We start from the raw sequence: 16,732 nt of genomic DNA on the forward strand, positions 1-16,732 counted from the left end.
TTGCTTTTTTTTTAAAATACATGTTCAAATTCTGCATATGCTTGCATAAGCACATCCAGTTCTGCTGGTGAGAAATATGCACACCTTTTTTTGTCTGACACTGTTGCCATAGTGAATCGTAATATCTGTGCTCCATTGATAATGGCTTTTTATAGCTGTGGTGCACGCGCTTAACTCAGAGTCAGTCAATTTAGAGTTGATTGAACTAACTCATTTCAGCTGTTCTGAAACCCAAAACTCAGAGTTTCCAATCTCAGGATAAGTCAACTCAGAGTTCAAGTTTTAACTCAGAGTTGGTTGACCTTCCATATTGAAACAGGCCCCAGCTCTTAAATAGTGTTTGTGTGCATAAAAGCCAGGCCTAGAGTAGATCTTCATACACGGTGGAAAATAATACATGTGCAATTCAGCAGAGGTCAAAGTGCAAAAAAATGTATACAAAATGTTTGTTTTTTTATTTGTGGCAAAACAAAATATATAAATCCTTGTTATTTTTTTCTTTTTCATTATGTTTTGAGTAAATATTGTCATTATTTTATCCATGGCTTAGAACCTCTTCTTTCAAAGCCTCTCACAAGCTGCTAGCTGCAAGCACAACTTACTAATTGAAATGTAGCGAATCAGAACTGGTTTGCACATCTTGTCAGTTAAATGTGCAATCTTTGTAGATAACACTCACTTTTCCCCCTTTTTCACCAACACCAATTGTTTTTTCAAAACAACAACTAGCTTTTTTAATCCATGCTCAGGACGGTCATAACTAAATAGGGCTGAAAAAGCCAGTACCCGTACTGAGAAAAATCATTTAGTGCGGCAGGGTATTCCTAGAACTAGGGCTAAATTAATTAAATTCCCAAATTGTTATGATATCTATGTCCATACATACGAAATGTGAATCTTAAAAGGCTCTCAAATACACACACATTATTGTCTTGGTTTATGTCAATTGGTCCTTAAGGCTCAATGTCCTGCCTGTTTTATGAATCTCCCTGCCTCCACAGACCTGAGTTAAATAAATCAGTGGTTATCAGAGCCCTGCAGTACATGCTGGCTGCTTGATCCAGTTTTACTTGAGCAGAGACACATCTAAACCATGTGTGACAGTGGCTGCTGAGGACAGAGTTTGAAAACTACTGGTTTAAGTAGTGAGGACAATGTGTTGAAACCTATTGACTTCCATTGCTTTTCAGTAACTTCAACCCTGTCTTTGCCTTAACCCTGACATTTCCCCTAAACCTATTACCAGTGCATATGTCATCCCATCCTTAAGCAAAATATGTATACCTAAACCCAACATGAAGCAAAAATAGAAGCGAGAACCAGCACCCTTTTTTCCTTCTGATGTTTCTACTCATCTCACTTTCGATCATGATAGTTTGTATTAAAAGGAGATTAAGACTCCAACAGAAACCTAAGTAGGCCTAATTGAATGTACTTGCGTGACATGTGAAATGCAAACATCATTTATTTTTTGCTGCACTAAAATGCCTCCAATCATCCTACAACTGCGGCATCTTGTAGAGATCTCCCTGGGCTTGTCAGTGTGTAATTGCTGCTGATTGGTATATTATTGTGCTGGTTAATCTGCCTGTGGGTGGCTAATAAAGGAACTCTACCAGGGATGTTATCAGTCTTCTGCAGAAGGTGTCCGTGGAGCAAATCTCCAAGAAAACAGAACAGAAGCAGGGAAGGAAAGATGATCTTCAAGTGATTTCTTTTTTTTTTTTAAGAAAGGGAAAGAAGAGAAATGTTTGATACATGTTAAAAGGAAAACACAGATTAAAAAGCAGGCAAAAAAACAACAACCCAGAAATCTGGCAGAGCTGTAACTAAGATGTTCATGTTCAGGTTCTTTCTGTTTGAGCTAGAAAATGAGGACAGTTCAGCGAGCTGGATGCAGTTTTGTCAGAGTTGTGAGCATGATGTTCATCCCAGGAGAATCCTTTAGTGATTGATGAGGCCTTGTTCCTCTGCCTCGGTTCTATTTCTAAACATGGGCTGAAAGAGGAAAAGGTGGCAGCAACGCTGTGATTAGATTGCTCTCTATTACCATGGCAGCCTGAGACAGGTATCACCCAATGCAGGCAACCACTCGGTCCCAATGCCCTACGCAATAACAGCACGCTGGAAACTGACCCCTACGGTGTAAGGAGGTGAGCCAAGCCAACAGGGCAAACTGATGTTTCTTTTTTCCACTGGGATGCCTGCAGTGATTGTGTTGGCACACTCTCCAGAGAAACTGGAAGACAAAAACAAGAAAGACAGAAGACGGACAGAACTAAGTTGTTTAAGTAAATCTCTGCAGGCTAAATAAGAACATAAAACAGCAGGACACGGATTTTGATCTCAAATGTGTCTAATGAAAACTAATCTATCTTCTAAAGCATCCAACACCCAGCATCCGTCCCAGCACCACGGCCCTTTTTATATAAAAGAGGAGACTTGTAGATCTTGGTGAAAGGAACCTTCTTAGGTTTAATTTAAGGATCAGCCTTGGAGATGTTCTTTCCATTGCACAATCAGAGCATTGCTCTTCAGGACAAGAAGTAGACCTACTGCCATAAAAATGCCTAACCTGTGAAATATATTCTGGAGTGGAGTGGACTTGTTTTTATGACAGTCTGGGGGCTCTAATCTGTTTACACAATCATGTCATGGGGACCTATGGTCATCCATATACAAGGATGAGAATTTCTTGTCTTTTCCAGATTATTAGGAAAAATCTGCTTTTGTGGTTTCAGCTGAATTTGTAAAAAAAAAAAAAAAAAAAAAAGATGCTTTCATCCTCTACTTTCTGTATGTAGTTACCAGTGTAGACACTATATTTTATGACTAAATGGAGCTTTTTTATTTTCTGCACAGGATATGGTCTCCTGTATAACAGCACCCCCTGCTGGTGACCATGTAATTATACAGTAACTGAATATTCAGGGATTAACAGGCAAAATATTTTGTGATGGGAAAATACATTTGACCACTTTAGAAATGCGACAAAAGTGTTAAACATAAGATAAGAGCTAAAATGCAATGAGGAATTTTTATGTTAACAATTCATTTTGAGCGTTATTAACTATCTTTCAGAAATATGTCTTCAGATATACCCATATAAGCCAGGTTTCATCACACATTGTAATTCTAAGAAAATGAAGTTCCCTTAACCTTTCATATTTTACTGTCACTTTTGATGTTATTGGACAATATGCAGTGTCAAAAAAGACCATTGACCATTTATTACATTAAATTTACAGTAATGTGCAGTTTTAAACCATAATTTCCTTTCAACTTTGCCTTTTTAAGAGCCAGTCTCTTATTCTTGATTGTAAACTCTTTGGCCCTTCATAAGGTCTTCCTTCTACTGTCTGTGGTTGGTGTTTGGCCACTTTTTTTGTTATTTGTCCCTAACCTGACAGCAGATATATTTAAAAAAATATAGTTGGCTTTACAAGAAAAGCTATGTTTTAAAGAGGAAAGAAAACCAGGCATGTATTGGCCTGTGATTAATCAGTCAGCTGATTTCTTTTTAAATATGTGAAAAAAATCTGAAGTCAAATTTAGAACTAAAGAAAATAATTTAAAATATAAGTCTAAGTCTATAAGTTTACATTTTCGAGGCCAAAGTAGAGAAAGTGACGGATGGATGATACATCAAAGCAAATGCATAATGATACAATGTGATCATCTCTGATATTATATGGATAGTGGGATGTGATTCATTGTGATATATTTTATTATATTGTTGGGGAAATTGATCGTGGACTGTTAAATTCTAAACGTCATTGTTATGATAAATGAATTTCAGAGTAAATCCAAGGATTTGGAGAACTTTAAGCTAAGCAATGATGATTTTTCTAACAGTAAACCTTACCCTGATATTTATTCATTCTCTTTGTATATATATATTTCCAGAAAATTGTTTTCTCCAGGCCAACTAGGTGGCTTCTCTGTGTTTATATTAAGATTGCATACACGTACAGTCACTTTTTGGAATCGCAGTCTTCCCACACTTTAAGTTTAAAGGTATTGTGAAGGATATTTACACATTTTTGAAAAGACCCGCCCTTTCAACTTGAAAAATGCACATGCACAACCCTGCACCCACTCCCGTGAGGGAACTTCTATTAAACACATGCGAGAGCATGCACAAGCCCATTTCTCCTCGTGCACGCTCTGTTTAAAAGTTGCTGTTTGCATCACTCATACAAGCTTACTTTCCAAAATAAGATTTTCAATTTTTCCACTATGTCAGACTTACCACCGGTAAGTAAAAATGGTGACAAGCACGTAGGATGGCTTACGTAAACATATCACCAGAATGACTGACATTTAGTAGGAGCACTTATTTTGATGATCCACCCGGAAAAAGAACATCCTCCACTATACCTTTAAGTTGAGATACATACTCTTCAACTTCCCAAAACAAGTAACTGCAACTGAATTTTGGTTCCGCTTTATTTGTTATGAGCAGGTGATACAGCAACGACAAGCTTAGATACACTTTGCTCTCCAACTGGTTTTTTTATGCCAAATAAGTGCATAGATGTTTTTTTTTTTTTTTTATGTAATAAAGATGTGTGTTAATTTGCTTAAAACCAGTTGGAATTTTATACTGACCCCCCATGACTCTAAAACCACCTCCATTCATAGTGATTAATGGCTGCAGACATATCAAAGATTTTCATGAGGACGTACCTCTGCCTCTCTGTGATTTGAAATACAAACAATAGTTTAAAGGAAGCAATCTCTCTGTTTTCATAAAGATAGCATTTGTTTCTGTTAATAAAGGTAGATTTTTCGGGCTTCTGGTGGCTGCAGATGAGGAAAGATGATAGCAGAGATTACAGCTACTCTTAAAATTGCTGATGAGGGATATTGCTACCTTGATCTAGATTTTCTTCAACTTTATTTTAGACAAACAGAAAAAAAATAAAAAGATCTTTTTTATATAGAAGTTTTGAACTTGGTTCAGAAGGTTAAGGTAGTGAACTGTGAATGAATTCATTTTAAGCCAGATTTAGAAGTAATTCTTGTTAAAGAGGAATTGCCACATTATTATCAATTGCTCCCCATACCAAGCAATGAATAGTTCAACAGGACATTGATGCTATGCACAAAACTCTTTATTCTGGCCCTTAAAAAGAAATACATTTGCTTATCCAAACTAACCTTAAGTTAAAAAAAAAAAATCCCTAGTTAAAAAATATTGCAAAAATGACATATATAATTAATTATTCGTGACCTGAGAGAATCAGAAGCAATAAAAAGAATAAAATTGAAAATATGAACAATTCTTCACAACAGTAGCATAATTTATAAATAAGCAGACCATAATTGGCATTTTTCCAAATAGAATACAAAAGTTGTATATGTGCATCAATAATTTGTTGCATATTCCAAAACTAAATATTTTACTAAAGGAAGTGGATAATAAAGTCCAAATTGGGCTGTTTCCATAAAACCATATTCTCATTAATTCTAACACAAACTAAAACGCTCTTATTAGAACCGTTTATTTTTTCTCAACAAATTCTTTTTGAGCTAATGTCCACTTACTTACTTTTTCAATAACTACTGCAAAGGCTAAATTTCTCTTGAAGTGTTAAGTTGTGGCCTACTACAACACATCCACTTATTTAGTTTATAAATACACAGCTTTGCATACTGAGGGTGACTAACACTATTAAATAAACCAAGACATAACGTAACTTTAATTATATCTTTTCCTGACTGACATGTATGTAAAAAAAAAAAAAAAAAAAAAAGGCAGATTAATTGAAATATTTGGCATTTTTCAAAAAAAAAAACCCATCTCAAAAAAATTACTTTACTGATAAATATTTACTGAAATTTTATATCTTATCTTCACACCAAATGTATACATGTCTACAGTATATCTAAAGCAGTGGTATGAGAATAGAAATAGGTGTTATGGTCGCCTGATGATCCAGCTAAATAAAGGTTATTTTGTTGAAGCTTTTATACTAACTTATAGCTTTTATGAAATCATTCAGTTTTATTAGAGCGGGAAAATACCTCATCATAATTCTCTGTAAGTGGTGGGTCATTGGTACCTCATGTTGCATTAACCATAAATGAACACAAGATGGCGCCCCAATCATGATGTCATTTTATTTTATACCCATCAAAACAAGCTTTTATACCAAACTGAAAAAATGCTTCTTCACATTATGCGAATGCAATTTAAAAGAACTTACATTGTTTGTGTAAATTATTCGCATTAGACATTATGAGTCATTGACACATGGCAGGATATTTACGTCACATCCAGAAATCTTTTATTTTTATTATTTTATTTTTATTGATGTATTTTTAAACCTATTTCGAAACACAACCCAAACTAACAGTAATTTGTTAATATCTCTCTGCAGGTGCCGGACCTGAGCCGCATCTTGCGGTCTGCAGACGTGTCGCTCCACACGCCGCAGCATCATCATCATCATCATCAGCGCACGCGCCGCCCCCGCATGAAGCTGCCTTTAAATCCCCTCAGCCTTCCAACAGCAGCAGCTGCACTTGTGCGCAAAGAGCGAAGGAGCAGAGCCACATTCCACCTCGTGTTTTCACCACTTCAACCCAAGTCGTTAAGGTAAGGCGTCTATAATTCATCATTATGCAAGATTCAGGAATATGAAAAAAAACAAAAAAAAAACGGCCTATTTGGGCTGGATCAGCCGCATTTTAGAAACACCCTGATGATGAGGAGATTTGGGCTGGTGCAGTTTGTGTAATTTTAATAGTAAAAATACATTCTTCCAGCCTTTTAGTGGAACCATCATTAGATTGTTTTGGTTTGGTTTAAGGCTGCAGCAGAGGGTACGCCCTTTATCTTCTCCTAGAGGGGATCATTATCATAACATGATTTTTGTTTTAACAGCATCCACTGAATCTTCTAAAACATTCCAGCTTAATCAAAGCTTCCCCTAAACATCCATGCTATTTGTTAATATAAAAACATATCTTCACATTTGCTGTTGATTACTATGAAAAGCTGGAGAGCTCAACATGTGTTCAACCAGTAGCATAAAGTAGTTGAGATGTTGCCCTAGCTGTCATTAAGCAATGGGCCTTAATAGAAAATGAAAAAGAATATATATATATAAATTTTAGATATCTATTTAGATATATAAGGGATAAGGGAGGTATAGCACATGCAGCAATGCTGTGACCTCAAACTCCTCTCCTGAAGGGCAAATCTGATATGAAGCACTGAAAAGCTTTCATTTCTCATGGAAAAAAAAGCAATGGTTTGACAGCCATCCATTTTATTGGATACCGGAAAGTGAGGAATCACATCAAAACCCCCACTAGCAGGTAATCCTGCTGGGTACCTCACTACGTGCTTGTCTTCACATCACAGGGGAAAATCCAGCTTTGTCATACTGGTGATGCAAATGTCTGCAAGCGGGAACACTCAGCCATGTCTGGCCAACCAGGAAGCAAGCGTCTGCATGTGAAGTGGGGAGGGGATAGTCCTTGCTGCAGTGAGAGCCCCATCTGCACACGATTTGTGTGTGTGTGTAGGGGGCTGAGTAATACATGGGGTTTGTGGTCACAAAATGGCACGCTTTTAGTTGTGATGACCTGAAAAATGGAAATTGAGTTGGGTTTGTTTCACATCCAGCCTGCAGGTTGTGTGAAATAAGTCATCTACTCTCTACTGGTAAATGAATAATTCATCTCTTTCTCATTTGAGCAATTCTCTGTGTGTAATTCAATTCCACAGATGTCCACTAAGGAGAAGCTCATCAGCCATGTGATGAAGGAGGAGCCTGTTGGTTGCAGGAACAAGGTGACAGTGGTCGGAGTCGGTATGGTAGGCATGGCGTCTGCCGTCAGCATACTGCTCAAGGTGTGTATGAAGAGCTTTGGATGAACCATTTAGAAGTAAGATGTCTGCAAACAGAGAGCTGGACACAAACCCAAGACCATAGATAGTAAAGAAAATACAGAACAACTTTCAGAAACTGTAGATGGTGCAAAAAAAACAAAAAAAACGACGAACAGTAAGGTACATCTGAATGAAAAACAGCTTTTTATGACATTACAGCAACAACAAATTATTCTTCACTGCTGTTTAGCACAGTGGAGATCATAATAATTAAATGGATGAAAAATCAACTTCTGTTGATCCATTTGTTGTTAAATCAATATGTTTTAGAGATAAAATCAGAAGTGTTGTGCATTTATATTAACTTTCTTCTACTTTGATACTTAAAAAAAAACTAAATAGAAAACAGAGTCCACATGAATGCATTGTAAACATAGGTTCTGCTGTCCAGGGTTATAGTATGCAGCTTCCCAAGCTTTGAAGGGCACTATGCACCATTAATCCACCATCTTAAAATGGGAAGAGTACAATTCATAAAGACATGGCTGTTTACCTGAAGTAATAAGCTGGACAGACAGTGAGAGAGAGAGAGAGAGAGAGAGCTTTAGTTAGAGCTACAGCCAAGGGGCCTACGTTAGATTGAGAGGAGCTTCCAGGATCCACAGCTCAGTTGGTAGAAACTGTAGATGGAAAGAAAAACTGCAAAATTTAAAAGTTGGCATCAGTGGTAGTGTGACAAGAAGAAAACAGTCGATCTTAATAGATAAAAACAACTTTTGCTTGTTTTGTTTTTTAAAGTGACGAAAGCTAAGATATGCAGTTTACCGTAAGCCTTGTAGGAGATGGACTCACATGGATGAAAGTCTTCTGGTCATGATGAGCCATAATTGAGTTGTTTTGGGCCTATAGGCCGTCCTGCTCCATATAACATCATCCATATATCCTTCCATCCAGTGAAAAAATATATTGGATTAATCGTAATTAATAGCTTATTAAAATAATCATCAACTAATTCAATAATGGATTAATCGTTAACTGGAGAATGGAGACTCTAAAACAAACCTTTATCTGACAGAGCGACCCACTTAGAGCAGCAATTATACCTAAATTGTAAAAAAAAATATGTAAACATTTTTCATTTAAGATAACAAACTTTTTCATCTGTCAATATGCTCTATCCAGAACTCCTCAAGTGGAAAAGTTTTAGCTTCACGTGGTTTAATTTCATTATTTGAATAATTGCAAAATAATCGTTAGTTGTAGCCCTATTTTAAAGGGAAACCTAGATATCTCTATTCTTAATAACCCCACAGGGTTTTCCTAGACCAGTTGATTTATTAGTTTCTTCACACAATGGCGTGGAATGAAATTCAACTGCAACATGCTAAAATATGGTCCACTCTGCCAATGCTTTCATAATGCATTGATGTGCTGCAGGGACAGGGAAGGTCAATTACGAAAGAAAAGTCATTAGAGATGCAAAACATTTGAGGCATGGGTTGAGGTCAACCTTCCAGCAAAAACTACATGACTAAATCTACATCTAGAGCCAAGTTGACACAGCCCTATCAACAAACCTGAAAATGTCTGCTCTACGTGCTCTCCAATCAGTGTGACTGACCTTGGAGTATTTTGTCTTTTTGTTTTTGTGAAAAATAGAGTTTTAAGCTTGTAGATGTGCAAATCTAGAACATAAATGCCCTAAGAGATGGTTGAATATAATTGCAAAAAAAATGGTGGTTCTGCAAATCAATGACATACAGATGGATGCTAGCTTTTCTGATTTGTAGTTGTTAAAAAAATGTAACCCATGCTCCCCCAATTGTTCCACATTAAAGTCTACTTCTGCTAGTCTATAGACTTTATCCTAAATTTGGTATTGCGACCCCATCACAGATCAACACAGGTCCTTGACAGGAATTAAACACAAAAATAATCTTTTTAAGTACATTTGTGTTTAAAGATTACAAACATCAATAAGTAACAGAGAAAAATAAATTAAATGGTTGTTGATGTTGTTTTTATTCAGGGGTTTAAAGAATATTTATATTCAGACTGATAGTTTGAATCATGTACTATTTTGTAGATCACAAGTCAAAGTTTAATAAGTTTTTAAGTACAACAGTTCCAACTAAATACATTGAGGATTATTATTATTATTATTATTCCTATTATTATTATTATTATTATTATTATTATTGCTGTAATTGGGGGAAAAATTGAGCTATGACCAAAGTACAGACTGGATATATTCTTCACACTGGAAAAAATCAAAGTGCATTTTCTTCTTGAATTCTTGAATTGAGCAGGTAAATGAGAAACTTTACCAATAGAACAAGACAATTTACATTTAAAATAAGAAAAAACAATTGCATTGTCTTATTTCAAGTGCATATTATCTAATTATCTTTTTTTAAGAGTAAAAATACTCATTCCATTGTCTTATTTACCTACTCAAATTAAGGGTAATTATACTTAATTTAAGAAATTGTGATTTATTTCTAGCTTGTTTTTGCAGTGCACTGGTATTGCCTAAATGTTTCAAATGGTTTAAAAGCTCTTTGTTGCTATAACTGTATCAAAGATTGACTGGTATGTATAAACTCAGGATCTGTGTGATGAGCTGGCCCTGGTTGACGTGATGGAGGACAAGTTGAAGGGTGAGGCCATGGACCTGCAGCATGGAGCCCTCTTCCTCAAGACGCACAAGATTGTGGCCGACAAAGGTGAGAGACGTTAGCAAAAGGCTCCCAGCAGAGCTTTTAGAAGCAAACTGTGTTCTGATGCCTTTATGTTGTTTTATCAGACTACAGTGTGACCGCCAACTCCAAGGTGGTGGTTGTGACTGCCGGCGCCCGCCAGCAGGAAGGCGAGAGCCGCCTTAACTTGGTGCAGCGCAACGTTAACATCTTTAAGTTTATCATCCCCAACATTGTGAAGTACAGCCCCAACTGCATCCTGCTGGTGGTTTCAAACCCAGGTTAGTCAGGCGGTTATAAGTTCTATTTTTATTTTCTGGAAGGATACTGGTTTAATTTATTTTTTTACTTTTCCAGTCGACATCCTGACCTACGTGGCATGGAAGCTCAGTGGCTTCCCCCGTCACCGTGTCATTGGCTCCGGTACCAACCTGGATAGCGCCCGTTTCCGCCATATCATGGGAGAGAAGTTCCACCTCCACCCTTCAAGCTGTCACGGCTGGATCATCGGAGAGCACGGAGACTCCAGTGGTATGCAAGTCTTTCTAAAAAAAGAGGAGACCATCTTCTCAGTCTCCTCTACAGTTTTTTTTTTCTATTTTGAGGTCAGTCATTCACACACACTCTGACTACAGCGTATAGTTGGAGTGTGTGTGAATGACTTCTTTGGATCTTATACTGTAGAAAAAAACCTAAAGCACATAACTGTGGAGTTCACAGTAAAGTGTTCATAATATATATTTCTTTTTTTTTTTTTTTTTTTTCTTATTCATAAGAATGGTAATTGTAATTTACAGCTGCAAGATGTTTGGAGTATCTCTATCAGCGTTTCCCATTGAGGCTGAATTTTTGCCTCACCTTCTATGAACCATCGCTCAACCTCTGTCAGGCTGGCTGTAGGGCGTCTGTGCATATCACATTTCCAGTTTCTGTTTTTTGACTGTGCCTGTCTTCTAGAATTTCTCTATTTTTAACCTAATTCATTTTCTTATCAACTCTCACCAGAGGGCGTACCTGCTGAAGAAGAGCAGGATGCTGTCATGACTTAGTTTTAATACATGGGTATTTGCTCTGGCCTCCTATGGCATGCATCAGTTGAAATGCCCTTGTGCTTTTTCTTTTGCCGCTCTTCCATAAAGCCCACATTTTTTAAACTCTGTGACTATTAGTCAACCTGTTGGTCAATCTACCTCCAGTTTCCACAATTGTCCAAGCTTTTTTCATGGTTTCCCTCTTCTAGCCTGTCAGTACAGCAGAACAAACTCTTTATTTATGAAGAATTTCTCTAACATCCCTTAGGCCACTAATTGAACAGCTATAGTTACACTTAGGTTGATTTACTTGAAGCTAGACTTGCATAACTAATTAAAATTACTTGTTATTACAACTGCACTAGATTTAATTTGGGGGGTTCAGAGGTTTCACAAAACAAAACCCTTCAAAAATAGGCTCTCAGTAACTTGCATTAATGTTTATAACTTGACCAATTGTGAAACAGTTTAAGGGTTACAGATTTTTTTTCCAAGGCACCATATCACTACCTACATTTCACTGTGTATTTTAGAACGGCTTCCAGATTGTCATGATGTTGTTAATCCTTCTGCAGTGGCGGTTTGGAGTGGCGTGAACATTGCTGGAGTTTCTCTGCAAAACCTCAACCCAAAGATGGGCGCAGATGGTGACGGTGAGAACTGGAAGGACGTGCATAAGCAGGTGGTTGATGGGTGAGTTTGATCCAGGCCTCCTCACAAACTCATTGTCCTCTTTTCTTAATTGTGCTTCTTTGGTCCTGCAAAATAAATCCAATTTTAAACTTATAAAGTAATTCAATAAATGTATAACCCTAAACTATGAAACCAGATTGTGGAGCACAATCATTCAGGTGCAGTTTTCTGGTTGGACCTTGACGCAAAAGTTTACTCTGTTGCTCCTGACTGTGCTCCAATATTTGGTCGTTCACCGAACGTGACTTATAAAGGTGACTTATCCCAGGGTTAGCCGTGGTGAACTCAATACTTTACTTATCATAAAATGTGCAACTGAGAGAATCAAGTCCCGGACAAAGATGTAAAAATTTACTTTGTCTCCACACATAGATAACGGTTGGGAAATCTGTACACAGGGGCTGCTGTAATTGTATATCTAGAAAACTCACACAAGAAAAGACCTGGCAGCACGAGTAGTTCTTGTGGTATCAGATTTATTTTATAATTATTTTTTTTACATCTCAGGGCCTATGAGGTCATCAAGCTGAAGGGCTACACTTCCTGGGCGATCGGCATGTCCGTGGCTGATCTAGTAGAGAGCATCCTTAAAAACCTGCACAAAGTTCACCCTGTGTCCACACTTGTCCAGGTATGAATACAAGCAAACAGTTTTTTTGTTGTTGTTTTTTTTAAAGCCTGATTGATTTCCTAACATGTTTCCCTCGTCTTTCCTTTCGACAGGGCATGCATGGTGTGAAGGATGAGGTTTTCCTGAGCATCCCCTGTGTCCTGGGCAACAGTGGCCTGACGGATGTCATCCACATGACGCTGAAACCTGAGGAGGAGAAGCAGCTGGTGAAGAGCGCTGAGACCCTTTGGGGGGTGCAGAAGGAGCTTACTCTGTGAGGAGCTCCTCTTTAAAACCTAAACTCTCCTGGAAAAAAGTCACAACAAACACTCTGTGGTTGATCCCCGTCTACCTTACCTCTCATGTCCTTCCCAGAGCAACCAGACCTCTGGAAATCATTAAAAAGCAAAGTGTTAGTAGCCACTCAATGATAGGGGTCACTCTTTTATGATATCATTTTGCTTTTCCACCCCCAACCCCCCAGCTGTCTCCGTCCATCTGTGGCCAAGAAATGTTTACCCCTGTATTTAAGGTCAACCTAGTTTGGGTAATGCATACCTACTTACTACTCAGACCGCTGCATATTAGTTGGATGTATCTGTGTATTGTCTATATGTTAGTCTTTTTTGGTGCTTTTTCTATACACTCTGTGATCCGTATTAGTTATGTGGTTGTAACTAGTCATAATTTTTTTTATCCAATTGGTAATCTCTGTTTATAAGAAGCATAACAGAGGCATTCCATTCCCAACAAGTGATCACTGCTTAGTTAGTCAAGACAACACTGCCACACTAAATATCACTAGGCCAAGGTCCTGTGAAACCAAAGTACTTATGTTACTATCATCCTCTGAAGCAAAACTAACCACAAGTGCACTGATGGGGAAGGTTTAAAGGTGGTGGTAGCCTGGCATAGATCAGATAAGGGGGGAAAATGACAACTGTTAAGATTGTTGGTGCACAGAAATGCCCAGAAGTTTTATATTTTACTCAAGAGATAAATTATATTATCACAAATGGCTATATTACAGAAAATATATATAATGATGCTGCATTCAGATTATTTGTATCGCTTACAGAGGAACTGTTCCTGTCATGGCAGCTGGATATATTTATTTGCTGCAACATCAAATAAACCTGCCAGAATACTTAAGGTTGTGTTTTATTCATTTCTAACATCTAACAAATATTTTACTTGTTGAGCTGGTGGTACATCACTATGTGGCATATTTGAGAAAATGTGAGATGAGCAGGTCCTGGAAAGTAAAACTATATTCGTACTCCTTGGCTTTCCACGTTTTCTAAAGCTACAAGGCAAGTCGTGGTATAAAAGAAATCAGTTAAATATTTCAATATTTACAAATCATTTTTTTCTTTTTTTGCTGGTCATTCTGTCCCTTTTTGAAGCTCTTTTAGCCACTACTGGACCCACGCTCAAATGACACAGAGAGGACATATTTGGGTCGAGATTTTGTATGGAAGGTGTTTTAAAAGCGTGCAGACTAAAATCAGACTGAACAAAATATGAGCAAGATTTTTTTTTTCCAACACAGTTGGGCATGCTTTAATGTGTATGTATATGGTAAATGTCCTGTACTTATATAATGCTTTTTCAAGTCAGGAGACTTGACCAAATCGCTTTACACTACATTCAGTCATTCACCCTTTCATGCACACACTCATTTAAGGTATGAACATTTTATTACAATATCTAAATTAGATTCATTAGCACCCATAATTCTTATAAACTTTAAGTTTCTTAAGTACCTTTATGTCCCATAAATCTAAAGTACTCTTAAATGTTTCTGAAATGCAATACTCTCCTGAGATCCGGAACGTTGTGTCCATTATAATGGACATTTTGTTCACCCCAATCTTCTTTTACTATTTAGGATTAGCTTATGAATCCCTACTTTACTCTTTAGTTTAGAAGACATCCTGGCCTTTCCTTTGATGCGTCATGTGATAAGGTACCGTAACATTCTGGAAACCGTGTTTTTCCTTAATCAAAATGGCCACACATTTTTTGAAAAAAAGAGTGCTATGTCAAATAATATAAATCTTTTTCTATTTCTACCCGCTTACCTGCAACCTCCTCAGAGCAGAAGCACACTGCTCTAACCCCTAGGTCAACACAGCCGGTGTGTCAGCTAATACTACGGAATAGGAAATCATGATTTTCTTTGGAATATCAGTATACGTAATCTGCCTCGGCTAAACCAGGGTCAACATGTTCTGAGCTAAAATAACAGAAGTGATCTTTATTAGCACAAAAATGGCAAGGCATAGGTTCACCAGGCTGATGAACTCACTAAGGATTGTCAAAGTTGCAGTGAAAGATTAATTTAAAAGATAATACTAAACTGGAATAGAACAGATGCTTTTCTAAGAAGAAAGCATGTTTCCACGATTGTCACCTATTAAAATATCCATACATCAGTTTTATAGTTTACTGATCTCATTCCACACAATCAATGGAACTTTGCTCTTACAAAGAAATAAATTACACAAGATGATTAAAAATTGGTTTGCATTTTGTGGAGATGATTGCTTTTTTGGTTTAAGTTATTCTAAAATCAGAAAAAGTTATTTCTTATTTTTCAATAAATGTAGTTGCAATTTCAGACTTAAATCGTCCTGTTTTCCATTACAGCAGACAAGCTATAAGATCAAAACAAAAATATATATAAAATCAAATTGTAAGGCGTTCATTTAGGCCTAAATAGATAGAAAATCTCATAAAAACAAGGAATTGGAGGACACATTTTTTTTCATGGGGATACACTAGGTACATTAAGTGCAAGTTTAAAATCAGGATAGATTAAAATTCTGATTAATAAAACAAATGAAAGCTTTTTTTTTTTTTTTCACATCAAGTCAAAGTTAGCATATGTTAGCTTTGAGCAGCTATAGTGCGGCCCTGGATCACATTTTCTGAGATTTCTTCAAACAGAATCCTAAATAGCTCAATAGTTCCCACCAAAATAAAAGCTTGGGCCCAGAACCTGCTTGGTTTTTAGATGTGAGGAATTAGGAACAGAACAAATTTACAACTAAATCTCAGTTTTACTTGAAAAGAAAACCAGTAAAAACAAACCAGCTAACCAAAAGGACTAGATCCATTGTCGGATCAAGTGATTCCTTTCTTAACCTACCATGTTCTGGCTGTAGTCTTTTTTTTTTCTATTTTATCTATAAATAACTGACAGCTAGAATTTTCTGTTTTTAATTACAGTATAATAAATTCAGACAATTCATTAAATCTGATCTTTAATTTGTAATGCTTTACATAAATCTACAGATATAAAAGAAAAGGTGGTCTACAGCTGAATTGAAAACAAGAAAAATAAGATTCTATGATACAATTCAAAGTGCATTTAGTAAAAGGCTAATCAACAGACAAAACTTAACATAACTTAACAGATTGATTAGTTTTAACAATTCTCTTTTGTACCCTTTAGCCCTCAACGTTATTCACAACCTTTTAATGAACACCAAAGTTGTCAGCAGAGCTGAGCATGAGTGGACAGAACTACAACTGAAAATTAAACAAAGATAGAAGTAATCCTCTACAATACCTTAGTATTATGAGAGCCAAGGCTGTACATAGTGAAACAACTATTCAACTGAACTGACGGTTTAATGTGCTCACTCTGAAGTGTAAGTCTGGGCTAGTGAGACATATACTAAAACCTCTGGACTATCGGAAAAGAAAAATGAGGGGGTCAGCCACTTTGAAGCTAAAACTGAAGCTCAGTACCTGACCCATGTGTGACCGGAGGTCAATTTAGTTCATGACCTCCAAAGTGTAAAAAGATCCCCATGACTCCAAGATTACTAAACATGACCTGGAA

The 16,732-nt window shown here is 36.9% G+C and overlaps 1 protein-coding gene across 1 annotated transcript; it reads left to right on the forward strand.

The window, feature by feature from the left end:
* The first annotated feature begins 6,476 nt into the window (after positions 1 to 6,476).
* Positions 6,477 to 14,027, forward strand: LOC107085436 (L-lactate dehydrogenase A chain). The gene is made up of 8 exons (XM_015375746.1): positions 6,477 to 6,604; positions 7,742 to 7,867; positions 10,455 to 10,572; positions 10,653 to 10,826; positions 10,903 to 11,076; positions 12,152 to 12,269; positions 12,777 to 12,900; positions 12,993 to 14,027. The coding sequence occupies exons 2-8, from the start codon at positions 7,742 to 7,744 to the stop codon at positions 13,155 to 13,157; spliced, it is 999 nt and encodes a 332-aa protein (XP_015231232.1). The 5' UTR covers positions 6,477 to 6,604; the 3' UTR covers positions 13,158 to 14,027.
* Positions 14,028 to 16,732: the final 2,705 nt, after the last annotated feature.

The sequence above is a fragment of the Cyprinodon variegatus genome, unplaced genomic scaffold (assembly GCF_000732505.1).
Source record: "Cyprinodon variegatus isolate N-32 unplaced genomic scaffold, C_variegatus-1.0 Scaffold124, whole genome shotgun sequence".
NCBI classification, from domain to species: domain Eukaryota; kingdom Metazoa; phylum Chordata; class Actinopteri; order Cyprinodontiformes; family Cyprinodontidae; genus Cyprinodon; species Cyprinodon variegatus.

Coding starts and splice junctions, on each gene's coding strand:
- LOC107085436 (XM_015375746.1), top strand. CDS start 7,742: ATGTCCACTAAGGAGAAGCTCATCAGCCATGTGATGAAGGAGGAGCCT. Junction 7,868..10,454: donor CCGTCAGCATACTGCTCAAG/GTGTGTATGAAG, acceptor GTATAAACTCAG/GATCTGTGTGATGAGCTGGC. Junction 10,827..10,902: donor GCTGGTGGTTTCAAACCCAG/GTTAGTCAGGCG, acceptor TTACTTTTCCAG/TCGACATCCTGACCTACGTG.